Source organism: Lontra canadensis, unplaced genomic scaffold (assembly GCF_010015895.1).
Source record: "Lontra canadensis isolate GAN:19392208 unplaced genomic scaffold, GSC_riverotter_1.0 scaffold155, whole genome shotgun sequence".
In the NCBI taxonomy this organism is placed as follows: domain Eukaryota; kingdom Metazoa; phylum Chordata; class Mammalia; order Carnivora; family Mustelidae; genus Lontra; species Lontra canadensis.
This window is the reverse complement of record NW_022631149.1, coordinates 2,023,544-2,050,182: the sequence shown is the minus strand read 5'-3', so window position 1 is coordinate 2,050,182 and position 26,639 is coordinate 2,023,544. Positions and strand designations below refer to the sequence as shown.

The following is a 26,639-nucleotide window of genomic DNA, read 5'->3' as shown; positions in this document are numbered from 1 at the left end:
AAAATAAAAAAGAAAAAAGAAACAAATAAAAAAAAGAAAACCAATAATAAAAAAATATAAAAAGGAAAAAATATATATATATTGGATAAACTAGTTAAAAAACGTTAAAAAAGAAAAGGGTAAAAGTTTAAAAAAATTTAGCAGAAGAAGAGAAAAAAATTGAAAAAGAAAAAAAAATTAAATTAACTGCAAGGCTAAAGAATCATGGGGAGAAAGCCATGAGTTCCGTGCTTTGCTTTCTCCTCCTCTGGAATTCCGCTGCTCTCCTTGGTATTGAAACCGCACTCCTCGTAAGTGAACTTGGTCCTGGCTGGGCTTCTTGTTGATCTTCTGGGGGAGGGGCCTGTTGTAGTGATTTTCAAGTGTCTTTGCCCCAGGCGGAGTCGCACCGCCCTTACCAGGGGCCGGGCTGAGTAATCCGCTCGGGTTTGCTTTCGGGAGCTTTTGTTCCCTGAGCGCTTTCCGTAGAGTCCGGAGGACGGGAAGGAAGATGGCGGCCGCCCAGTCTCCGGCCCGGAGGAGCCGAGAGCCCGGGGCCCCACTCCTCAGTGCGCCCTCAGGGAACAGCGTCCAATTACTCCCGTCTGCCTGGCCTCCAGCCGCGCTCCGAGCTCACCGAGCCTGCGACCGGTTCAAGGTAAGCCCGAGCTGTGAGCTCACTCCTCGGCTCCGTCTCTGTAGCCGGCTTCCCTGTTCTAATACCTGCGAGCTCTGCGACACTCAGACACCCCGATCCTTCTGTGACCCTGCGGGACCTGAGGCCACACTGGCCCCGCGTGGGCTTCACCCCAGTTAAGCCTCTGGAGCGATGTCCCTCAGCGGAACAGACTTTTAAAAGTCCTGATTTTGTGCTCCGTTGCTCCGCCGCTTGCCGGGAGCCGGCCCCTCCCCCCGGGGTCTGTCTTCCCGTCCCTTTGGATTCACTTCTCCGCCAGTCCTACCTTTCAGAAAGTGGTTGATTTTCTGTTTCTAGAATTGCTGTTCCTCTTCTCTTCGATCTCCCGTTGGATTTGTAGGTGTTTGCAATCTTTAGATAAGCTATCTAGCTGATCTCCCGAAACCTGAAGTAGTCTCAGCTGCTACTTCTCCGCCATCTTGACTCCTCCCTCTATAGTTATTTCTAATGAAGAAGTAGGTCAACCTCCAAGATTAAGAGTTCTGGACCCACCCTACGCAAAGGACATTCCCACCGATTAAAGATAAGAGCTTTACCTCAGTAATGAACCATTTAAAAATTCTGACCTTGGGTTGTTTCTACCGGCTCCTTTTTCTCTTGCACTAAACTGTCAGTATTGATCTGAATAATCTTCTTCAAAGTTAGCAACCATTCCTCCATTTCCTGCTCGGTTTCAGCGGCTAGATAATGGCTATACTTATCCAGCATCTTCAGTTCAAACGCATGACGGCGCATTTTGGGGCACTAGAGGGAAAAAAAGCAAAAGTGTGTGTTCGGTTAGTCTAGTTAGCCTTTCCGTATTAGACTCCACTCGTTTATTTATTTTTACCTCAGCTCAGCTCATACGTACGTCAGTACTCTCATGGAAGAATTGCCTCTTTCAACAAGAAACAGAAACTTCCAGACGATGAAGGACCGTGTCAAACATACCTTTTATATTCCCCCTCACTACTGAGCAAAGCGGTCTGTGCACAAAGTTGGCATGAGGTACTACTTGCTGACCAAGTATTACCGGGTAAGGCCCTTTCCCATCCTCCACACCTAGAGAATCCCACTGCCACTGTAAAAATCAGCAAACGTTTGCAACTATTTCTGCCCTGCTGCAAGTTTGTCTTGCATATTTATAGATTTCCAAACTCAGCCCTTGAAAAGAAGCTCTAATGGGATTTGAAATAAACCTGGTTATTTATTTCGTATCGTACCATAAAACGCACTACCGATACCAAGTTCACGGTCCCAAGTGTGATGTGAAGCGCATCAGATTAGCATAAAAAAGGACTAAAGTCGGTTCACGTGATGTGGCAGCTCTCGGTAAAAACCATGGACATGACCTATGCCGAACGCTAGAGCAGAAGGAAAACAAAAGCCGCCTCCTTTGCTCAAACACGATGACGTCCTCTCTTGTACTACCACCTTGTCTGTCGTGCCAAAAGAAATGACACACTCTTCCCCCTCCCAAACACCTCAGCCTTAATTTCAAGAAAGGCTCGCGGATCCAGAACTTCCCACTCCGCGGCCATCATTCAAGAAGGACCCAAAGAAGTGACCCCTTCTCATCTTCAAAGTAGGTAAAGGATGAAATTAAACGGCTGTAGTAAGTCCTCAAGATTCATAGATTTGAAAATATTTGGGAGGAGGAATCATAAATAGATGGAGAAAGCAGAGGCTGGGAACACTAGAAAGGAAGGGCAATCTGGACTAGAGCTAATTGAGAAAAATGGAATCGTGTGTCTTCTTTCTTCCAGTAAGCTAAGAAGGCTGTTTTATATATATATATATTTATTTATAGAAATACTTGTATATTTTTTATATTTTATATATAAATTTTTATGTTTTGAATATATTTATATATATATTTATACATTATATTTATATAATAAATATATTTATAGTATATATTTATATATATATAGGCACCTTTTAGTCACATAGATCTTTATTTTTTTAAGTATTTTTTATTTTTTTTTAAGAATTTATTTATTCATTTGACAGAGAGAGAGATCACAAGTAGGAAGAGAGGCAGGCAGAGAGAGAGGAGGAAGCAGGCTCCCTGCTGAGTAGAGAGCCTGATGTGGGGCTCGATCCCAGGACCCTGAGATCATGACCTGAGCCGAAGGCAGAGGCTTAACCCACTGAGCCACCCAGGTGCCCCTTAAGTGTTTTTTATTTGATCCACACGACAATCTAATTTGAGTGGGATTAATAATAAGTGAGATTCAGTAGGATTAAAAATAAGATTCAGGCAGGACAAGGGGCCTGAACCAGCACCTCCCACCTCACCCGCAGCTAGGCATTCCTTAAAGTCAGCCCTCACCCAGGCTCCGTAGTAATGGCTCCATCTCTCGGCCAATCAACTTCCTATTTAGATCATCTCTCTGCCCTACCTCCCACTGCACCTCTGTCCACACCCCCTCGGTAATTCACATCCGCGAATATTTGTCCAGCCGCTCCTGGGCGCACAACACTGCCAGATATTACAGGGGACGTGGACTAGAGTAAGACATGGTCCCCAGAATCCCTGAAGGAATATGCAGAATGAACCACAAACTGGAGTATGATTTCGGGTCTAGGACTGAGGGAAAAGCAAAGTGGTGCACAGGGGAGGGGGGGCTCCCTTTCTTGCAGTGGGCATGAGGGTGAGGAGAGAAACAGAAAACATCTCATGGTCTAAGAGCCATCTGAATGGAGTCTTGAAAGATAAGGTTCAAAAGGGAACAGAAGGAGAAAGTGTGTGCCAAGCAGAGAAACAAGTGGAAGAAAAGCAAATACCCATGGAGTGGTTAGAGCACAGTGTCTTTGAGGTGTGGGGGACATAAGGTTAGAAGGGAGGCTGAGGGCAGAGGGCAGGTCATGGGAAGAGCTTTAGCTCTCCCTCTGTGAGATGATACATCAAGAGCCAAAAAGGTTTTAAGGAGACAAGTGAAGGACCCCATCTCTGTCTTCGGAGGATGGACTACAGCAAGACAACAAAGCAGAGGGCAGGAAGGCAAGCCTCTAGGCAGAAGAGGACAAAGAAAGAACCAGGAGAAGGGCAGTACGAGTGGAAACAAGGTAAGAGATCAAGAAGCACTTTGGAGGAGCACCTGGGTGGCTCAGTGGGTTAAGTGTCTGCCTTTGGCTCAGGTCCTGATCTCAGGGTCCTGGGATCGAGCCCCACATTGGGCTCCCTGCTCAGCAGAGAGCCTGCTCCCCACCCCCACTCTCTCTGCGTGCCTCTCTGCCTACTTGTGATCTCTCTCTGTCAAATAAATAAATAAAATCTTTAAAAAAAAAAAAAAGCACTTTGGAGTCAGCCTCCAAAAGCCTGAGTAAACGCTTGAATTCTTGCACAGAGTGAGAATAGGGCACTGAAGAGGATTCTAAGTTTCTTAGTATAAATGTTTTGGTGCATGGAGATGCTATTGACCATGACAGAAAAATGCGAAGGTTCTTAACAGTTGATCAATAACCCCCTTCAAGAAAGAGAATAGGTGACTTCGATAGCCCTACCTGAACAACGTCAATGCAGGCGTCCAAGTAGATACAACCTTTAGACTCTTTGGAATTTTTCTCATCTTTGTAGGAGTTGAGAATATATGAACCGTCAGGAAGCTGAGTCAAGTAAAAATACCGTCTCTTGAATACCTAACGGGGAAAGATCGGCAATGATACATTTGTCTGAACATTTAAACAACTTCTTTGCACAAAAAAACCTTCAAGGGCTTGCCTCAACCATTATATCTGGACAACCTCCGCACACCTCTGAGAGGTCATTAGGAATTACAATTAGCTTCACTTTCTTTAAGACGAAAAATTTGAAGTCAAGTGATTTCCCCTCAGTTAATCTACAGAAGACGACAATTTTAACACTTTAAAGTTGAGAAAGCATTTCTGTATCTGAACCACAGTCCGTTTCACGACAGCGTCCTTTTCCCATTTAACTGCAAAACCATGACTGGATTCTTAGCATTTCATTCACGTCACCACGACTCCAAGTATAAACAGAAAAATGTTTTAAACGTTTGGAAAAAAAGGAAAACTATACAGCTAAAAATCAAATTAAAAGATTATATATATATATACACACTCATACCCCCAACATATATACTCACCTCACCTATCTTGTCCCACAGCCGCACTTCTGGAACTCCAGCTAATAACGCACTCCCAGGGCAACACTGAGAGTCACTGGTTGCCTCCCCGTTGTCACTGAGTACCCCAAATGCTGAGATTTGAGTCAATAAGCCCACCAGGCTTGTGCATCCATTTGAAATCAGGCATTCACAACACTTAAGGAGGAGCCTGTGGCTAAGCTCACAGCGAAAGCCACAGGAAGGGGGAAAAGGAGGAAGACAGTTGGATTCATTCATGCTAGCCCTCTAAGCGTCCCCTAGAAAGTCTCAGATTGATCAAAGACACTAAAAGGGGGATCTGGAGCTCTCTGATGAGCCTATGCTTCTCTTAATAAGCCACAGACTTGGGGGGGCCCTGGGTGGCTCAGTCGGTTAAGTGTCTGCCTTTGGCTCAGGTCATGATCCTGGAATCGAGCCCCGTGTCGGGCTCCCTGCTCAGCGAGGAGTCTGCTTCTCCCTCTGCCTCTCCCTCCCTGCCCCTGCTCATGCTCTCTCTCTCTCTCAAATAAATTAATAAAATCTTGAAGAAAAAAAAAAGCCACAGACTGCAGACTGTGTCAAGCATCTGTTATAGTAAAATTCCCCCAGATAATGGATCTAAAATTGTTTCAGGGTGGGAATGGAAAGGGACCAGGACACAGGCTCTGGGTGATGACTGAGCAAGCACTTTCCTACACATCTTGTCTTACAGAAGTTGGCTTTAAGATTGAAGCTTGCCACTTTCAATCACCCATCTGAGTATCCAGTATGATCTCGGACTATTTTAAGAACTTCAGTTAGGGAAAGAATACTATTCGGCAACCTCATTCTTGAAAATGACTTAATTTCTGGCAAAGAAGCTGAAATATCGGCAATCTATTTTTCCCATAGCATGAATAAGCAAAATGTATCACACGTTAAGCATTTCTTTTTAGGAAAACCAGGAAAGAGAAAAAACACGCTTGTAGGTATTTTCGACTTGTTGAAATATCACCGATTTTGGAATGAAAGACAAAAATATACCAGCGGGAGGAACACCCCAACAGGTTAGACCGGTAAATGCTACAGCTCCCGTTTCAGGGAGTGGTCGTGTGGGCTTGTACGGTACCAACAGAAAGGAGTCCAAACAGAAAAGATTGCTTTGTTTTGTAATGTCAACAGAGTCAATACTACTACACAGGTAGAGAAAATGTGTGTGGTCCCACAAGATGAGAATACATACTCCTTGTTATTGATTCACCCACATTTAAGTTTCCCGGAGTTGTAACTAAAGAAATCTAGATTCATGTACAAGGAAAGTGTTAATCATAGTGGTGACTGCGCGCGCGCGCGTGCGCGCGCACGCACGCACACACACACACACACACACACATACATACACACAGTTGACTCTTGGACAGCATGGTTTGAAGTGCTCAGTTCCACTTACACGTGGATTTTTTAAAAAATACATTTGGGTGCCTGGGTGGCTCAGTAGGTTGATGTCTCTGCCTTTGGCTCAGGTCGTGATCCTGGGGTCCTGGGATAGAGCCCCGTATCGGGCTCTCTGCTCATCAGGGAGCCTGCTTCCCTTCCTCTCTTTCTGCCTGCCTCTCTGCCTGCTTGGGATCTCTGTTAAATAAATAAATAAAATCTTTTAAAAAATACATTTTACAGTAATGTAACCATATTTTCTCTTTCTTATGACTTTTTTAAAGATTTTGTTTATTTGAGAGAGAGAGAGCATGGGCAGGGTGGGGAAGGGTGAGGGGAGCAGAGGGTGAGGGAGAATCAGACTCCCTGCAGAGCAATGAGCCCAAGGATGGGCTCGATTCCAGTACCCTGAGATCATGACCTGAGCCGAAGGCAGATGCCTAATGGACTGAGCCACCCAGGTGCCCCTCCTTATGACTTTCTTAATAACATTTTCTTTTCTGTGGCTTATCTTATTGCAAGAATCATAGTACATCACATATACAACATACAAAATATGTGTTAATCAGCTGTTTTAATGTTATCCACAAGACTTCCAGTCAACAGGTTATTAGCAGTTAAGTTTGGGGGGAAGTCAGAACTTATATACGGATTTTCAGCTGCACAGGGAGTCAGTGCCCCTAAACCCCCACATTGTTCAAAGATCAACCGTATACATTTGCTTGTTTTTGTGACAGTGGTTCACGTGTTATTTAAATGATGAGACCAGATGGCCTAAAATTACATACTGTGCGCAAACACACAAAACTCCCCCTTTTGAAAGTTATTACAGTAATTGTGTAGGGCAAAAATTCAGATACATTTTCCAGGCAAAAATTACAACCAATTTGAATCTGATCTGTGACCAAATCTAAAATTCAAGCCGGAGCCACTTGCAGAGCCCAGAGCCAGCAACAAAGAAAGTGGCAGAAGAACGCGGAACATGGAGCAAAACATTTGTGACGCAGAGCCCAATTTGAGCCTGTGAAATTTTTTTCCTGTACAGCTGCCTCACCAAGCAAAGATGTTCCGTGACAGCCGCCACTTCCAATATTAGCAAAGAACATCATTACAATAGAGAGGGAAAGGGATCTGAAATTACAGTAAATCGCTTCCTGTAACATTGCAATTATGTCAAAATGGGACGCTGAGGTGGGTCGCTCATGAATCTGGGGGAGAAAGCAGATGCTGCAAGTCACACGATCTGGATTCCTGTCCAGCACTCCCACCCACCAGCAGGGAAGCTGTCTTCAAGACCCTGCTTCTCCGTTTCCTCTCTAGTAAAATGGGATTGGGCCAGATGATCTGTGAGATCATTTTTTTCATGATCTACAAAGAATTGTACTGAAATCGAACAGATAACATGACAGCCTTCCCAGGCTAAGGGGCACCCTCCCCAAACAACTTCTTACAGGCTTGAAAGACCATTTGTTCAGGTAAGGACTTTTAAATCATTTCCATAGAAATCAGACTCAGCCCCCACAAAAGAACTGTAAGTTCGCTTCTCAGTCTAATGGTCTAGGATATTCGTTGGGTTCCATCTTCTGGGAAGCTACAAATAATGACTACATAGAACTGTGGTGATTACTCCGTATCATACCTCTCATCTAGAAGGCCCCGAGTCCTTCATAATCAACAGCTTATTCTTCTAATGTCACCAGAGATAAGTATCATTAAGTATCATTTTACTTAACAGCAAACTGAGAGACCAAGAGCTCACTCAAGTTCACACAGGAAAGTCAAGGATAGAACTAGAATCAGAATCCAATGAGGAAGAAAAAGAGAATCTTGCCCAAACGTTCCAATGGCTTCCCACCTAAAACCACAAAGCCTCACCATAGCCTAAGACGGTGTACCTGTGTGGCCTCAGTTTACCTCTTGGACTTTCTTTCTTCTTTTAAGATTTTATTTTATTTATTTGAGAGTGAGAGAGAGCACAAGCAGGGGGAGCAGCAAGCAGAAGGAAAGGGAGAAGCAGACTCCATGGTGAGCAGGGAGCCCAATATGGGGCTCGATCCCAGGACCTTGGGATCATGACCTGAGCCAAAGGCTGATGCTTACCCGACTGAGCCACCCAGGTACCTCTCTTGGACTTGATTTCTTATCATCCTAGTGCAGCTACCCTGGCTTACCAGCTGCTCTGCAAACACCCCAAGAAAGCGGCTACGGGAAACTTTCTGTTTCCTTGGCCTGGAATCCTCTTCCTCCACGTATGGACAATGGTTCACTCTCTTAGTGCTCTCAGATCTTTGCGGAAATCTCACCTCTTCTGAGAGGGCTTCTGTGAGCACCCTGCCCTCCATCACGGCACACTATCGTATCTTTTTCATATGGCGCTCACTATCCAAATATAACTCGGTCATCTGTTTATTTGCTGTCTGTCTCTTTTAAGACTGTCAAGGTCCTTGTCTCACCCACTACCATATCCCCAGTCCCTACAACAGTGCCTGGACTCAGGAAAATTTGGCAAGATAAATGATGCCTGGATGAATAATTCATTCTCCAGTTCAAATTCCCCAGTGGTTCCAACCAATGGAATGGGATTTCTCTGTAATGTCCATATTCCTCCTCCTCCTCCTCCCCTTTATTATTTTTCCTAGATGGCGGACACAACTGAAAATTCCCCCACCTGACTGGATGAGAAGCATGGACCCTGATGAGTGGCCTACTCAGACCACCCAGAAGAATAAAACTGAGAGGGAGCCAAAGGAGGTCATTCTCAGGGATCAGGTCCTGCCAAGTCTCCTTAAAACCCTGAGCTGCCTGGATGACAACCTTTTAAATATTGACCACATGACCCCTTCTGGAGCAAGAACAAAGGCTTTCTGTCACTCAGCTGAATCAAAGTTGGAAGGCGGGCAAGTTTGAGCACCAAGTAGCCGCAAATTAGGAGAGCCTTTTATCATCTGATAGAACAAATCTCAAGAGGGTTCACTTACGTGTGTTACCGAGAGGGTAAGTATTCACTGCTAAGTTACACGAACCGGGGGACCTGGGAAAGAACGCTTTTCGGGATTTAACAGAAGTAGGCAGGCAAAGTAGGTGGGCTGGGGGCAAGGAAGGATCGGGCAGGAGAAACTTACTTGACTCACGTCTCAGAGCAGAAAATAAGAGGCAGCAAGGAAAAGGAGAAAGCAGGAGAGCAAGAGAAGTTCTGGGTCTCAGAGCTGTTCCAAGCAAAGATGAAAGAAATAATAAAGAGGAAAACCCCGGGACTTATCAAAAAAGCAAGTTGCAGTTAATTATACCAGAATGTCAAGAACGTCATCCCACTGAAGAACCCCTACCAGTGCGTTGGCAACCTAATCTATCACTCATCTCTCCTCACCGTATCGTTTTACAGTCTTACCAAGTTTTAATAAATCACACAGGTTTACTTTCTGGGAAACTGGTTAAAAAGCAAATAGCTTTTTTTATCTTTTTTTTTTTTTTTTGAGGGGGAGCATGGCAGGGGGGGCGGGGGACAGGGAGAGAACCCTATGCAGGCTCCACGCCCAGCATGGAGCCCGATGTGGGGAGCCCAATGCAGGGCTCAACCTCATGACCATGAGATCATGACCCGAGCCGAAACCCAGAGTTGGATACTTCACCGACCGAGCCACCTGGCTGTCCCTCAAAGAGCTCTTCTTAAATAACTCCACCATATGTGGGCACTGGAGATTTTTAAATTATTTAGTTTGGAGCAAATTCTAGAAGGAAAGGTCTACAATCCACCTTTCTCATTATGACAGATGATCTTATCAGCTAGCTTTATCTCAGCACATCATGGCTCTGCTCAAATTTTCAGTGACCCTCCCTCACCCACATGGCAGGGCTCACATGACCAATCCCACCTTCGAGGCGCTCCCACAATCCTACAAATAATATAATACAAATGGCTGACATCCGTGGAGTGGTTACTAATACCGTCCAGTCTCTGGCTTTCCTCACACCATACCATTTAATCCTCATAATGACCTTGTATGGTGATTACTATTATCATCTCTGTGTTATAGAGGAGAAACTGAGGTGCAAGGAGATAAGGATGGACCAGACAAAATTTATTCTCCCAACTTCACCTAACACACTTCCCGCCCCGTACATACCTGCTTCCAACACTCACCTCCTGATTTTCTCTCATGGAGGCCCTACCTCCTTCAAGAAGCCTTCTCTGACCTCAGATCACAGTTACCTGGACTCATTACAGCACTTGGTCTCCAAACCACCTTTAAACAGTATACTAGTTTTTTAAGTAAACTGTACGCCCAATGTAGGGTTCGAACTCACGGCCACACAATCAAGAGTCACATGCTCTACTGACTCAGCCAGCCAGGTGCCCTTAAACCATCTTCATTTTGTGTCCCATCTCCCCAAAGAGGTTTTAAGTTCTGCATGGGAAACTTCTCCCTACCCTTTGCAATACTAACACCTTGAGTTAAAAAGATATTTAGTACATATTTGGTGATGAATTCATTGATTCCTCATAGTGTCTGGCACATGGGCATCCTCTAATAAATTGTTTTCAACAGTCACCAATGAATGAGGAAAAACTAAACATAAAAAACAAGTCGGGGGGGTCTGGCTGGCTCGGTTGGTGAAGCACCCAACTCTTGATCTCAGCTCAGGTCTTGATCTCAGGGTCATGAGTTCAAGCCCTGTGTTGGGCTACACGCTGGGCATGGGGTCCACTTAAAAAAAAATAAACAGATAAAAAATAAAAACAAATTCATGAGAAATCCCTTACCCATAAAATGACTATAATCTGTTTGTTAGCTGGGAGAAACAGTCTGGTAGACTTGAGAACACAATGCACTAACCTAAGAACAACATTTAAAAATTTTTCTCTTCCTTTTGTTCCAATAAACATAATGACCTTGGCCTTCCCAGCAATTATTTTAATATCGCATGTGCCTTCCTAGGTAAAATTCCTTGGTTTGTTGTTCTCCCAACACAGAAGGGAAAAAACCCTTCTGTGACAGTCAAAAGAATAAGTGAGGACTGTTTGACTCTGGATATATATAACAAGTGGGAGGGGGCAGGCGAAGCGAGTCATACATCAAGCAGTTGAACTTACAACCCCGATAACATAGCAAGACACTTCAACATTTAATTGCTGGGAATGGGGAGGAGGAAGCTAGAGGAATGTGCCCCAATGGAGCCAAGAAGAGGCATAAAGGTGGGTGTCCCAGGGGTTGGCCAAGAATCTGCAACAGACTTTTTATTTTTTTTAAATGAAAAACCACCCCCAACATCAGACTCTTCCTTATTCCATAGATCATTATATCCCTAGGATGTAACTAGCTCTAAGCGCCAGGGGAAGGTCAAATCCAATATCTTAGCTATGTCATTTGCATTCAATTTCTTCACCGAGGTGAAAAAGAGTCCAAGAAAAAAGCAGAGCTTCCCAGCAGCTACTTGAGAGATAATGTAAATGGACAGGTTTCTGTCAAGATTGGCGTTTCGGTCTAAGGAATCATTTATTCTCTAGGAGATCTTAAACTTGCTCTCTAAAACTTTCCCAGGAATTGCAGACCGGCAAAGGGATGGGTTCTGATTAACTAGAAAAGTACAAATGGGGGAAATTAATCACCTATGACGAGGCTTGCCCTGTTCTAACACGAACACCGAGAACAAAGCAAATCATAAGCTCGGGGTACGACAGTCACTGCGGACAGACGACAGGACAAGAGCTGCACGACACCAGCATCTCCTCGGCAAGAGGAAGTGTCCAGCCACTGAAAAGCGTGACTTGGGCATTAATGCACATTACCGCCAGCTCTCCCGGAGCCTGGGCTCCTCACGACCAATTTCCCAGCCAACCACGGAGAGGCTGGGCCAGCACCTCTGCGGAAATCGTGACGATGGCAGAAAATGATGCAGGCTTTTCTCTTAAACACTGACTGGAGTTGGTGGAAAGGCGTGTATGGGCAAAAGTGTGAATTTTTATTCCACAAACATGGGCTCTTGTCATCTTCCCATATGAAGAAATCAACTTAGCCCCTTCGCCCTAAAGCCCATCACTATCAAGTTGAATGTTCCTGCAAAACTGTCTGCAGCTAGCGAGGGAGGATTTGCTTTCTAAAGCAGCCTACACATGAATTACTGTGGCTACATTATTTATGTCACATTACGGATCACGTGCTTGCTTTCTCCAAAGACTTGATAAAGTAAGAGTCTTCTGATTCCCTTTTAGCTATTGGCCTTGGCTCAGTGTTTTCTAACCCTCTTTCCTTCGCTTTTTTTTTTTTCTTTCCACCTTCTCTGACAACTCCATTTCTCCCTTCCATGACATTTAGACTCCCTTATTTCTGACAGTCAAAGAATCCAGGAAAGGGACTTGGCCTTGTTTACAAAGACAGTTAAGGGGCGCCTGGGTGGTTCAGTTAGGTAAGTGTCTGCCTTCAGCTCAGGTCATGATCCTGGAGTCCCGGGATCGAGACCCACACTGTCGTTGGGCTCCCTGCTCAGTGGGGAGTCTGCTCCACCCTCTTCTTCTGTCCCCTCTCCCTACTCCTTCTCTGTAGCGCTCTCTTATTCTCTCTCCAATAAATAAATAAAATCTTGGAAAAAAAGAAAAAGAGAGTTGAGTTGCTGTCCATCATTTCAAAATTTTCCAAAGGACCGATTCTACATTTTTTCCTTTAAATCCAGAAGTTTTTTTAAGTGAATAAAGACCCCGAAAGTGACACCTCACTCTAAGAAGGTTCCAGCTACCCTACCTTAATCCCTGTCAACCCCAAGGGGATCCACAGGCCCATGTCAAGCCACAGCACACTGAAGAGTCACAGATGAAACAGAAGGGAAGGCACATGGCTCCTGCAGGCTGTTATGTGCTACTGAGTCATGAGAAATACCGAGATCCTTCTGTTGTAGCTTCCTGGTTAGTCTACTGCAAGCTTGAGGGCCTATCAAAGCTTGAATTTTTCTGACAGCTAAGGTTCTTGGCTCTCCACTTGGCCAGCTCTAGGCCTGTGGTACCCACTGCTCAAGCTACCTATGCTTCTCACCAGCGTGGGCTGGACATCCTAGCAGGCAGGGGACCCTAGACATACCAAGGGGATAATTACCCCCAGTATCAGGAAAATGACTAAGATAATGACAGCATGCCCGACTCACCTTCCCGTTCATTTACGAGACTCATTAATATTCTTCACATCAAAGGCTACCATCACAGAAACAAATATAGAAGGGATTTTCCTCTCAGAACATCTCATGAACCGTCAGCCCTCTGCTTCAGTTCATCTGCCCTTGCCGACTCTCCAAGGGCAGGGTCAGCTGCTCCCCCCCACTGTTAGATTTAGACTCTCTCCTGTGTCCAGGCCAGTCCAGGCCTGCCGCAGGAAGAACATGTCTGATTCCCCAACCTGAGGGGGCAAGCTCAAAGCCCCCAGGGTGCCCCAGTTCAGAGGCCTGGACCTCCACCTTGGCCCTCACTCCAAGTTCTCGAGGCTGGCCAAACAAAATGCACATCCAACACCCACCCCCACCCCACCCCCATCCTGCCATGGCCTTTATCCCTACAGTCACAGGCCCTCTGTTTACATAGAGATGGCACCGTAAACTCGGCGAGTTTCAACCAACTTCCACGAGGCTGAACTCAATAATAGTTAAAACACAAATTCTTAGGGAGACAAACCATCATAGACTCTTAATCTCACAAAACAAACTGAGGGTTGCCGGGGGGAGGGGGGTAGGGAAAGGGTGGTTGGGTTATGGACATTGGGGAGGGTATGTGCTATGGTGAGTGCTGTGAAGTGTGTAAACCTGGCAATTCAGAGATCTGTACCCCTGGGGCTAATAATACTTTATATGTTAATAAAAAATTAAAAATTAAAAAACACAATTCTTAGAGGAAAACAAAAACCTCTTGGCAAAACCCCTCAGACACCTTTCACTGAGTCTGCCTGAACCTTCTTCCTCTCATGTCCATCCCAGCTGTGATTAACCCTGAAACAGAATATTACCACTCTGGCTTAGGACGTGAAACAGGAAGAAGAGGGGACGTATATCCAGCTCCCAGAAATCCAAAATGGAGAAGATCTGGGATAAATGAAATCCATGGCCAGGCACAATTCCCAAATCTCGTTATGGCCTTTTTCACATTATTCCTCCTCGTTTTGTTTTTTTAAGAGCTGTGTGGCACACAGGATCACTTTGATTTATCCTTCTTTTCCTTTCTTTGCCTACTGTTTGGTAGAAGTTTTAAAAAGAAAAGAAAGTAAGTGGTTTTATGCTATTTGAACTGTATCTCACTTTAAAAAAAAAAAAAAAAAAGGAAGAAGTGGCCAAAACATGAACAGCTGGGGACGAAAGGAGGCAACAACGCAAAGAGCCTAGCTCACAGCGGAAGAGCGACAATAAGCTGGAGGCTGGTGGCAGCTGTCCCCTTCAGCTGGGCCATGTGGTCACCAAGTTGCCTCAGACCCCACCACCCGCTTCATGAATTTATGGCTCCTGCCTGGCCCCCGTGAGTGGTGCTGTTTGCAACCTCTGGGATAGACAACACATCAGCTAAACAATCAATCTTTTACTACTTGACTGAATTTGTTTTCTATCGTCACTGGAACAAACTGCTACAAACTCAGTGGCTTAAAACAAAATGTATTCTCTGCCGGTTCTACAGAGCAGAAGTCTGAGGTGGGTCTCTCTGGGTGAAAATCCAGGTTTTAGCAGAGCTGTGTCCCTTCCTAGAATCTCTAGGGGAGAAGCCATTTCCTTGCCTTTTCCAGCTTCCGGAGGCTGCCAGTATTTCCTGGCCAGTGGCTCCTTCTGCCATCTTCAAAGCCAGCAACAAAGCATCTCTCTCTGACCCCGCTTCTGTCCTCCCACCTCCTTCCCTGACTCTCCTCTTCTGCCTCCTCCTTCCACTGACAGGGACCCTTGGGATTACACTGAGCCCACCTGGAAAACCCAGGCTCCGCTCCCAGTGTGCTGATTAGCCATCTGAACTCCCCTTGGCCATGTAAGGGAACATTTACATATGTTGGGCATTAGGACATGGCCATCTTTGGGGGGGACAATTATTCTGCCCACCGCATCAACCAATCTGTGTTTCACAAACTATGGAGGAAAATGGAAAGCATGTACTTTTTACAGGCAACTGTGTTTTGACTTATAATAAATGGGCTCCTAAAAAGTTGTATGCAAAGCAAATTCTCTTTTAAAGGCATTAGAGGAATTGACTATTGAAAAGAATCCCATGGTCAATTGTTTTCTGAAGGTATTAATTCCCCAATGTCTTGTTGTATGAGTCCAGATTTCCATACATTATATTCATGTTGGGCTACAGTAAATATGGAGAAAACATTTTAATATTTTGAGTATGCTGAGAGTGGAGTCAAAACCCATAGAACCGGGGTGCCTGGGTGGCTCAGTTGTTAAGCACCTGCCTTCAGCTCAGGTCATGATCCCAGAGTCCTGAGATCTAGCCCCACATCAGGCTCCTGCCCAGCAGGAAGCCTGCTTCTCCCTCTCCCACTCCCCCTGCTTGTCTTTCTTCTCTTGCTATCTCTCTCTCTGTCAAATAAATAAATAAAATCTTTAAAAAAAAAAAACCCATAGAACCATTTTCTGGCAATCTGCACTGAATTATACTCTTTCGCACAAGCATTTCTGAACCTGAGAATTTTTTCCCCTAATATTTTATGTATTTATTTATCTGAGAGAGAGAATGAACACAAGCAGGGGGAGGGGGAAGGGCAAAGGGAGACACAGACTCTCCACTGAGCAGAGAGCCCTACAGGGGACTCAATCCCCAGACCGTGGGATCTTGACCAGAGGCAAAGGCAGACATTTAACCGACTAAGCCACCCAGGCGCCCTGCTGAACCTGGTAATTCTGATTGGACATATATTATAATAAAGCCTCAAGTCTCACTCACTCAGCTAGCTGGCCTTGACTGTGTGCCAGGAAGAGCAGAGGCTCGGGCATCAGCCTGGCTAGGTTCAGATCCCATGTCTGAATCTGGGGCAGTGTGACCTTGGGTGAACCATTCATTTCTTTGTGCCTCACTTCCCACATCTTAAACCAAAAATACAAACAGGACCCCTCTATCCTAGGACTGCCACAAGGACTAAATGAGATACAGACTACAAAACACCCAGTATGGTGCCTGGCACATACGCATGAGGTCCTCGACGAATGGATTCATCACCATCGGCTAAAGCCCATGTTAACGTTAAGTGCAGGAGACACGCAGAAAGCATCCTACAACTTGGATTCATTATTCTCAGGACTTGGAAATGAAAGCGAGAACCGGACATAGCCACTCAATGGAAAGCAGCGGGCCAAATATTAAATTAAGATAAAATTGGAGTCTTCTCTTGGTAGACACCCAGGGTTTCTGCTCGCAGGCTATGTGAGAGACAGAATGGCCTTCCGTACTTAACAGCAGTGTGAATCACCCTCGGCAAACCACATGACCTTGTACTGAGTATTTGCAAGAACAGTTATATTTGGTACAAGACAATACTTCGGCTTTCTGCTCAGAACCTTCCAAGTAGCTCGTTAGTTTCACCTTCGGATTTTAATGGCTCTTCACGGCCTCTGGAACAAAAGTCAGCTTCATGCCCGAGGCATTCGAGATCCCCCCAACTCCCCTGCCCCCAGTTCTACCTTTATCTCCTACAAACCCCATATGCAGATACTTTGGCCAAACTACACAACTCTGTAATTCTCGGACAACACCAAGGTACCACTTTGTCTAGTAGGAAATTTTGTATGTTCCTTATCTCATCTGGAGACCACTGGCATTCAGGGACCCTCATCTTAGACATCCATAGCTTTCCCCTCGTGACTAGCACAGAATACGTGCCTAATCAATATTTGCCAAATTAATGGGCTACCCAATCCTTCTATTCAGTATATCCATCTCCACATAGGAACCTGTGATGCCCTTTTGTTTCAATGTCGTTACCTTCATTCAGCTGACAGCCTCCTTCCTGAATTTTTTTTTCATTTTTAATGGAAGCGTCATTGAATGACAGCCTCCTTTGTAAACTTCCTGATTCTGAATAATTACATTTCTTTAAAAAGTTGCACTTCTAAATTTATCCTGAGGTTGCAGAGTTTTTAAATTCTATACATCTGTGAGAAAATCATCTGAATAGAGAATTTTTTTTTTTTTTTTTGCTAGGGCTCACTGTAAACATTTTTTTTCAAGATTTTTAAAATTTATTTGAGGGAAGAGAGAGAGAGAGTGAGCAGGAAGCGGGGGCAGCGGGGGTGGAGAGGCAGAGGGAGAGGTAGAAGCAGACTCCCCACTGAGCAGGGAGCCGGACACGGGACGCGATCCCAGGACCCCGGGTCCAGGACCTGAGCTGAAGGCAGGCACCCAACCGACTGAGCCACCCACATGTCCCTGTAAACATTTTTTTAAAGAAACATGTTTTCTACACAGGTTACTCATGACAATATCCTTAAACTGATGAAATAATACAATGACTACTTCTTACCTTCATGGTAACCGTGATGGTGCTATTTACATTGGCTTTATGCAACCAGCCTTGTTTTATGACGCCACCCTTCTGAGAACAGAGCGAAGAGGAATCCTGAAATAGGGCAAAAACCGTCAGTGAAACAGCCAGCCGTCTAATCAAACTTTTGGGGGGACACGAACGAGGCCCTTCCCCACTTTCTAATTAAAGCACAACCTCCCCACCCCACAAAGATACCTGATGAAACTTGAAATTGTTAACTAGAGAAAGAAAGGCTCTGTGTCACGCACACAACAGGTGCTCAATATTTGCTGAATCTCAGGGGCTGTCTTCTGGGAGTCTTCTGCATGAAGTAAACAGTCAAACTGCACCTCAAAATGGCACAGACATCCAGGCCATCTGTCCCAAGAGGGATCTATTACGCAGGGGGTTCTAGATGAATCACCCTGCCGCATTCCCGGTGCAGAGAAAACAAGCCCCACGAGCATCTCCCACAGGTGGGAAAACACGTTCGTATACAAAGCACAGCCCACTTCACTTGATTTTCCCTAAACTCCACTTGGAAACACAACAATTTTTTTTTTAAATTTTTAAAAATGCTCATTAGCTTGAAAGCCAGCCACCAATCACTTGAGAATAATACTGTCCCTCAGCTTTTCTCAAGGAGTTCTGTGCCGGCAGAAGCGACCTTGAGGACACCACCGCAGTGGCCCCCACTTTTACCTCATCTTTCTCACAGTCCTCGTCAATCTCAAATACGTGACTGGGAATCTTTTCTGGTCGCAGAGATTTGCTGAAAAACGCAAGAGAATTAGCTCAGATACTGAAGAGAACAGACAAAAAAATAAAATAAAATAAAAGCAAGATGAATAGACAGACTTCTCTCTTTTACAACCAAGGAAACGCCAAGACATGAGGAGGATAAATTCTTTTCCCCTTTCCAAACTCAGAGTTTCCTCTCTGAGTAAACTTACATTACCTTTTATGTGAGGGCTCCTACGTGTGCGGCCTGTGGCGAAACTACAGCTAAGCCAAATACTAAGTCAGCCCAGAACTGCCAGAGAATGTGGGCCGGAGTTGTTAGTGATGGCAGAAGCTTATCTCTCCCCAGAAGAAAAAGCAACACAGTGTAATTCCGGCTCTTCCATCCATTTGCTGTATGAACTTGGACTGGTCATCCATCTTGGGATTCAATTTTAAAGTTCGTCTTTAGGCCTGTTTTCTTTTTGAGGGAATTGTTTTTGAAAACTACAAGAGGCTACACAACGTCTTATTTCTCGAAAACATTTCCCAGATGATAGATGGCCTATGAGGTTAGTAGTACTACAGATGAGGAAACAGAGAACAGGGAGGCTCAAAGAGATTGAGTGACTGGCCCAAGGTCATCCAGCTAGTAAGTAAGCAGCTGGATGTGGTTGTATTAAGTGATAGTAAGTGGTTGTTGAACCTCAACAAATAAGACTGGAATTGGCTCCTGAGCCAGTGTACTCTCAGCAGTCGGTCAACTCAACTGAAAGAAATGTGCTTTTGCCAAGGGATGTCTGGGTTGTCAAACTGAACCAAGTACCTTCTAGTATTTTCTTTGTTTTTTAAGATTTTATTTATTTATCTGGGAGAGAAAGAAAGAGAGAGCACGAGCAGGGGTAGGGGCAGAGGGACAAGCAGACTCCTCATCGAGCAGGGAGCCCAACACAGGGCTCAATCCCAGGACCCCAAGATCCTGACCTGAGCTGAAGTCAGATGTGTAATCGCCTGAGCTACCCAGGTGCCCCAATTCTAGCATTTTCCTCGACACCACTGGAAAGTGCTCACTACATTATCCAGAATTAAAAGGTTTTATGGTCAATATAGCTGCATCAAAGCCAAAAAGCGAACGCATACATTTTGGGAAGAATTTCAATGCATAAAGTGAAAACATTTTCAATTGGCCAAAATACATTTACCAAACAAGCCGGTCACTTTAAGGCCTTGCTTTATTATAAATTATCTCTGAGAAGCTTCGTAAGTGGTTAGAAAAAGGTAAAATGTTGAGTAACTCTCCTCTCAAAGGCTTCCCCTGAATTCTACACTTACCATGGCAACATTCGGAAGTCTCCAGAGAAGTCTTCATACTTGTAGTTTACCACGTGCCAATCTGTGCTATAGGTTTTAATACACTGAAAGAAAATAGGAATTTTTAATTTGAAACATCAAGCAAGCATACATCTATCCAGTTTGTAAAAGTCTGGTAAAGGAAGGTGACAGACTTTGTAAAAATCATTTGGAAAATACTTGTACTGGGATCATCCTTTGGGGATTAACATGGTCTCCCTAAACCAATTGGGAGCAAAAAATCCCAATGCATACATCCTTTGGAACACTCTGACTCCAAATTCAGAGAAGATTCAAATCTAAAAGAGAGAAACTAAGAACCCATGCTGTTTGTCACAGTGATTAAGCTCTCTCCTCTCTACCCCATCATCTAGATTTGTCACAGAGGTCCACTAAGTTAGTCATTTTATTTCCCATTAATGCTAAAGGAAGAACATTTTTCTGACTTTAATAATGTCCCTCTGTGGCCTCTGAGGGTCTTACCTCTTTGACAAACAAACTTTGGGCCCTTTTCTCAGCATCTTCTGGTACAGTGGACTGCACTGTTCTGCGCTGACGACTTATCACCGAGATCTAGAAGACAAAGAACATTCTTGCCGTTAAGAACCAGCCTGGAGAGCATAAGCGTTTTCCTTGAAAGTAGTGTTTGTGAACTCACAGAGATATCCTCCATTGGAAACATAAGCAGGTCTCTGAGGGGGTCGCTGTAAATCTGGGTTTTCCTTTGGGTGATAACATTCTCGTAGTCCAAGGGCTCAACAATTTTTGTCTTTTCCTTAATGAGAGACAAAAACAAAGTTAATATGGTCAGACTCATGAGGCATAAATTCCTGTCCATGTGTGAAAGACAGAAGGGACTACTGACGGCAGTGAGCACTTCGGATGCTTTCACGAGAAACATCCTTCATAAACAAAAAGCACAGACACCAAACACATATGGACACACATGCAGATCTCTCCGCTAAAGCCCAGGGGGTCTGGAGAGCTAGCCCTGTACCCTGCAAAAATGTAAGGTAAAACAAAGAATGGTCTGTCTGGAAGACTGTCGGTTGATTTTTAGGGAACTGGCTCTGTTCACTGGGTAACCGAAGAGGACAAAGCAGGGACATTTGTGTGCCTGGTGCAGGCCGGGCCTGGCCGAGCGTGGCTATTGGAGGTGCTCGAGCCTCTGGGCAGGTGTGAAAGGGTGGGGTCCTAGGTGACAAAGTCAGGGGATCCCTGCCAGACTTCTGGGGGACCTGGCCACTGAGAGGAGGGCCCCAGCCCGAGGCTAAGGTTACAAGGAGCAGGGTCGGTGTCGGGAGAAATGCAGGCTATGATTTATTAATAAGAGTAACAAGAGTGAGCATTTACCAAGCCCTTTCTACAAGTGTGCCAAACACTGTGCCAAGCGCTTTCTCTATATCTTCTCATGGAAGCCTCATAACCACCCTAGGAAATAGGCTTGATCTGGGGCGCCTGGCTGGCTCAGCCCATGGAGCGAGCATGCGTGAAGGAATGAATAAAAAAACAGAAACAGGCTTAATCTTTGTCACCATTGGACAGATGAGGAAACTCCGCACTCAACACTACGTAGCTTGTCTGCCTTCCGAGCTATAATTCAGACCAAGGTCTGTGACTACAAAGGCTCTGTTCTTTCTACCTCACACAGCCTCTCCTCCCCTTCAGAGATACACAAAGATAGGAACAGACAAGACATTGAACTTGAAAGAAGATCCCACCACCCACCTTCCTATCATTTTTTTCTTTCACTGAACTTAGCACCATGTGATATAACACCTACTTTACCGCTCTGCTCATCTGACGGCGGAGATTTCCCTTTATTTGGTCACTGTTCTAACTCCAGCCCCGGCAACAGCACTTGGCACACGGTGGGCATCCCACTGTTAATTGTTGGATAAATACTGAGATACTTAGATTCATCGGAGCTACGTCCCAATACACTATTCCAAACCAAGGTGGGTGTATATTAATGCTTCCTGATAACAGTGTTTCACTAAATCAAATTAAAATTACTTAAAAATTTTATTAAAAAACAACAGAAAGTAAACCTGAATACAACATACACTGAAACTTAGTATCATAATGGAATCGGAATTGTATTTGCTTACACAGTATTTGAGGCGGTCTCCAGTATGGCATATCCACACAGTCCTTTGAAAACAGGGTTTTTTAAAGTTTTTATTTAAATTCCAGTTAGGCAACATACAGCGTAATATTAGTTTCAGGTGTACAATATGGTGGTTCAAGACCCATACAACACCTGGTACTCAACATAAGTGATGTCCCCCTTAGTCCCCGTTCCCTATTTTCCCCATCCCCCCACCCCTCTCCCCTCCTTGTGTTCCCTAGAGTTAAGGGTCTGAGTCTTGGCTTGTGTGTCTCTCTTTTTTTCCCCCTTGGCTCGATTGTTTTGTTTCTTAAATTCCGCATGTGAGTGAAATCATATGGTATTTGTCTTTCTCTGACTGACTTATTTCACTTAGCATAATACACTCTAGGTCCATCCGTATCGTTGCAAATGGCAAGATTTCATTCTTTTTGATGGCCGAGTAATATTCCATTGTGCACATTCATCCCCATCTTCTTTATCCATTCATCTGTCGATGGACCTTGGACTGCTTCCATAATTCAGCTATTGGAGATAATTCTGCCATAAATGAGAAGTTTTTATACATGGTTCACAATTAAGTCCCTGCTATATCCCAATGCCATATCCGAAGAGCATTTCAGAGTTTCCTCTCTAAGATTACTTAGATTAAACCACTCTGACCAATAAACATCAGTATTCAACAAATCTAAAAGACCCTAAAAAAGGAAAGGAAGTTCCTCATGAAATTAAAAATGGAACTGCCATATGATCTAGCAATCCCACTTCTGGGTATATAGCCGAAGAAAACAAAATCAGTATCTCAAAGAGGTATCTGCATTCCCATGTTTCTAGCAATATTATTCACAAGAGCCAAAATAGAGAAAAAACTTAAGGGTCTCTCAACAGATGAATGGATAGAGAAAATGTGGTATATACATATATTGAAATACTGGGGGACCTGGGTGGCTCAGTGGGTTAAAGTCTCTGCCTTCAGCTCAGGTCATGGTCCCAGGGTCCTAGGTTCAAGCCCCGAGTCGGGCTCTCTGCTCAGCGGGGAGCCTGCTTCCCTTCCTCTCTCTCTGTCTGCCTCTCTGCCTACTTGTGATTTCTGTCTGTCAAATAAATAAAATCTTTAAAAAAAAAGAAATATTATTCAGCCATTAGAAAGAACATCCTGCCATTTGCAACAACATGGATGGACCCGAAGGGCATTATAAGTCAAATAAGACAGACAGAGAAAGACAAAAACCTCAGGGTATCATGGATAAAGATCTTTCTCTCTCTCTTGTTCTCTCACACGCGTAAACACACACACACCCAGAGGAATATTACTCAGCCATTAAAGAATGAAATCTTGCCACAACACATGTGTCTAGAGTGTACGATGCTGAGTGAAATAAGTCAGAGAAAGACAAACACCATATGATTTCACTTCTATGTGCAATCTAAAAAACAAAACAAAAACAAATTCCTAAATACTGAGAACAAACTGGTGGTGGCCAGAGGGGAGGAGGTAGGGGGATGGGTAAAAGCAAATGAAGGGGATTAAGAGGTACAGACTTCCAGTTATAAAATAAGTCAAAATATAGTATATATAATATATATTTTATATATATTATAAAATATAAAATAAATCAATTACACCATAGGCAATAGAGTCAATGCTACTATAATAAGTTAGTTTATAACAGATGGTAACTACACTTACCACGGTGAACACTTCATAATGTGTATAAATGTCAAAACACTATGTTGTGCACCTCAAACTAATATGTTGTGTGTCAACTGTACTTCAATTTAAAATAATTTAAACATTTAAGGGGCGCCTGGGTGTCTCAGTGGGTTAAAGCCTCTGCCTTCGGCTCAGGTCATGATCTCAGGGTCCTGGGATCGAGCCCCGCATCTGGCTCTCTGCTCAGCAGGGAGCCTGCTTCCTCCTCTCCCACTGCCTGCCTCTCTGCCTACTTGTGATCTGTCTGTCAAATAAATAAATAAAATCTTTTTTAAAAATTTAAAAATTTAAAAATTTTTTTAAAAACCTCCCATTGGGATAGAGCCAGAAAGGAGGACAAAGACTTGATAATCGTTGAAGCTGAAGATAGGTGATGAGTACCTGGGCTTTCATGTACTCTTCACACACACACACACACACACACACACACACACAAATACTGTATGGTATCATTTATACGTGAAATCTAAAAAAAGTAGAGCGGCGCTTGCTGGGGCTGGGAGATGAGGGAAATGGGGAGTGATTGGTCAAAAGGTACAAACTTCAGTTACCAGATGAGTAAGTTCCGGAGAGCTAATGCAGAACATGATGACTACGGTTACTAATTCGGTATTGTGTACTTGAAATTTACTAAGACAGTAGCGCTTAAGCATCCTCATCAAAAAAATAAAGTATGCACAGTGATAAATGTGTTCATTAACTTGACCGTGGTAGTCATTTCACGGTGTATACCGAAACAGTGTACACTTTAAATATGTACAAGTTTCTTTTTCAACTATACCTCAATAAACCTGGGGGGGAGGGGGAAGATCCTAAGGAAGATATACTTCAAGTCTTAAATTTGAATTTGTAGACCCACAAGATCAAATCCAGCTGACCATCCCCTATCATGTCTATGAATACAAAATGAGTTGAAACAGAAGAAACAATTCCTATTCGGGGAACTCAGAGGTTTCCTGATAGTAAAATTTGAGCCCCTTGTCCTACATCTACCATGTATTCATGGACCCAAGCACAAGGAAACTGGCTGCCTCTTCCTGCCTAACATTCTGAGTCTCTGATCAATTGCTCAGAGAAATGAGTAAAGCCCATCTAAGAAGGCAAGCCTTAGGCACTGAAAACAATTTCCAAGTCTCGCTTTTGGTGCCAACTATCCTCTCAATACAGAATGCAAAAACAGCCCTCAAATTTCAATGTTTAACCTGTTGAGTTAGCATCTGTTAATCTCTCTCTACAATAATTTCACAAATACCTGCTCCAAGTAACTTTGAAAAAGAAAAAAAAAAACATCTACCTTCAGCTTCCTAATGTGGTTGTCAAATTAAGCTGGAAAAAGCCTATGCCCAAATGAATCTCTTGTTTAAACATACAGCAGAATATAAGCCTTCCAAAAAACAAACCTTCAGCTCTATGTTTTGAAAGCCCTGTATTCACGTTCTAGAAAACAAGGTTTCACTTTTCATTTAAAACTGACTAAACTAATGGTGCCTGGGTGGCTCAGTGGGTTAAGCCTCTGCCTTCGGCTCAGGTCATGATCCCAGGGTCCTGGGATCGAGGCCCGCATCGGGCTCTCTGCTCAGCAGGAAGCCTGCTTCCCCCTCTGTCTTTGCCTGCCTCTCTGCCTACTTGTGATCTCTCTCTCTCTCCCTCTGTGTGTGTCAAATAAATAAATAAAATCTAAAAAAAAAAAAATGACTGACTAGACTAAGCATTCTGCGGGAACCTGGGTGGCTCAGTCAATTAAGCATCTGCCTTTGGCTCAGGTCATGATCCCAGAGTGCTGGGATCGAGCCCCACAATGAGCTCCAAGTCTGCTTCCCCCTCTCCCTCCGCCTGCCTCTCCCCCTGCTTGTGTGCGCGCTCTCTCTCTCTCAAATACTTGAAAAAAAATAATAAACTAAGCATTCTGGGTCTTCACTCTTACTTCCTTTGTCAGAGATAGCTCGATTGTAGAAAAAGTTGAGGTGGCTGTTCTGAGTCCCACAGAACTTACCCTAATGGCAGATCTAAGCCTGTTAAGTCAGGCTTCATCTGCTTCAGAAGAAAAAGAGGAAGGACTAACCCTCCCCCAACCCAGTTGCCTCCAATCCCAGTCCTCACAGGCCTTAAAAGCACAATTCAAACTGGAAGTAGAGGAAAAAGGATATATTAGGAGTCAGCACCCCAACAACCACACCCTACGTTTCTCTTCCAGTAGAGTTCATTGGTAACTCTCTTGGCATCAGAGACAAAGAAAACCTTTGACACTTAGAATCATCACGATTTCATGATGGCTCTGCCCTGTGGTCCAGAACATGTCTCTTGTCTAACTTTGCTATTCAACTTTACCACTGGACTACAGGACTCACAGGGTTTCCGTTAATAAAGCTTCCCTCACACACAAAAAGGGTCTCTCTCCCAGGTTCGCAAGTTTTCCCTCCTGCCACTTTGTGCCCCGACTAGCCAAAGAAGGTGCTTTTTCCTCAATCAAGAACTCTGTGATGGGGCACCTGGGTGGCTCAGTGGGTTAAGCCTCTGCCTTCAGCTCAGGTCATGATCTCAGGGTCCTGGGATTGAGCCCCACATCGGGCTCTCTGCTCAGCGGGGAGCCTGCTTCCTCCTCTCTCTCTGCCTGCTTCTCTGCCTACTTGTGATCTTTGTCTGTCAAATAAATAAATGAAATCTTAAAAAAAAAAGAATTCTGTGATAACAAATGGTACTTCATAAACATCCAAATAATATAGGAAAGTCCCACTGGGTTACCTCTGTGTGGCTCCACAGCAGCGTTCAGTAAAAGGCAAAAGCTTTTCTACAATCTGGAGAAAAGCAAGCATATGTTTCTGCCTTCTCCTCATAAGTAGTGACAGGAAAACCGTCAACCTAAATTTGGAACCTACTCGGTTTTTATCATAAAAAAAAAAAAGGCCCCCAAACGGTCTTTGAATGTTCTTGCTCATGGATTCGGAGGCTCTCTTGAGGTAACTTGCTAGTGATTTATTATTAATTTTTTTATCTTATCATTTTACTTGAAGATCACTTTGTGGCCTTCAGGAAACACTTGCTTTTTTTTTTTTTCTAAAGATTTTATTTATTTATTTGACAGAGATCACAA

General features: G+C 44.1%; 1 protein-coding gene across 5 annotated transcripts in view; it reads right to left on the bottom strand.

Moving 5' to 3' along the window:
* DOCK11 (dedicator of cytokinesis 11) overlaps window positions 1-26,639 on the bottom strand; it is a 193,871-nt gene that overhangs the window by 125,448 nt on the left and 41,784 nt on the right. For 4 of the 5 annotated variants that reach the window (XM_032844786.1, XM_032844785.1, XM_032844783.1 and 1 more), the window contains exons 2-8: window positions 20,383-20,499; window positions 20,208-20,297; window positions 19,707-19,789; window positions 18,357-18,426; window positions 17,652-17,747; window positions 4,166-4,300; window positions 1,243-1,420 (exon numbers count right to left, since the gene is read on the bottom strand). In XM_032844786.1, coding sequence (XP_032700677.1) covers window positions 1,243-1,420; window positions 4,166-4,300; window positions 17,652-17,747; window positions 18,357-18,426; window positions 19,707-19,789; window positions 20,208-20,297; window positions 20,383-20,499 — 769 coding nt within the window. Of the gene's footprint in view, window positions 1-1,242; window positions 1,421-4,165; window positions 4,301-17,651; window positions 17,748-18,356; window positions 18,427-19,706; window positions 19,790-20,207; window positions 20,298-20,382; window positions 20,626-26,639 lie in introns of those variants that run through there. The other variant, XM_032844782.1, reaches the window with a different exon arrangement.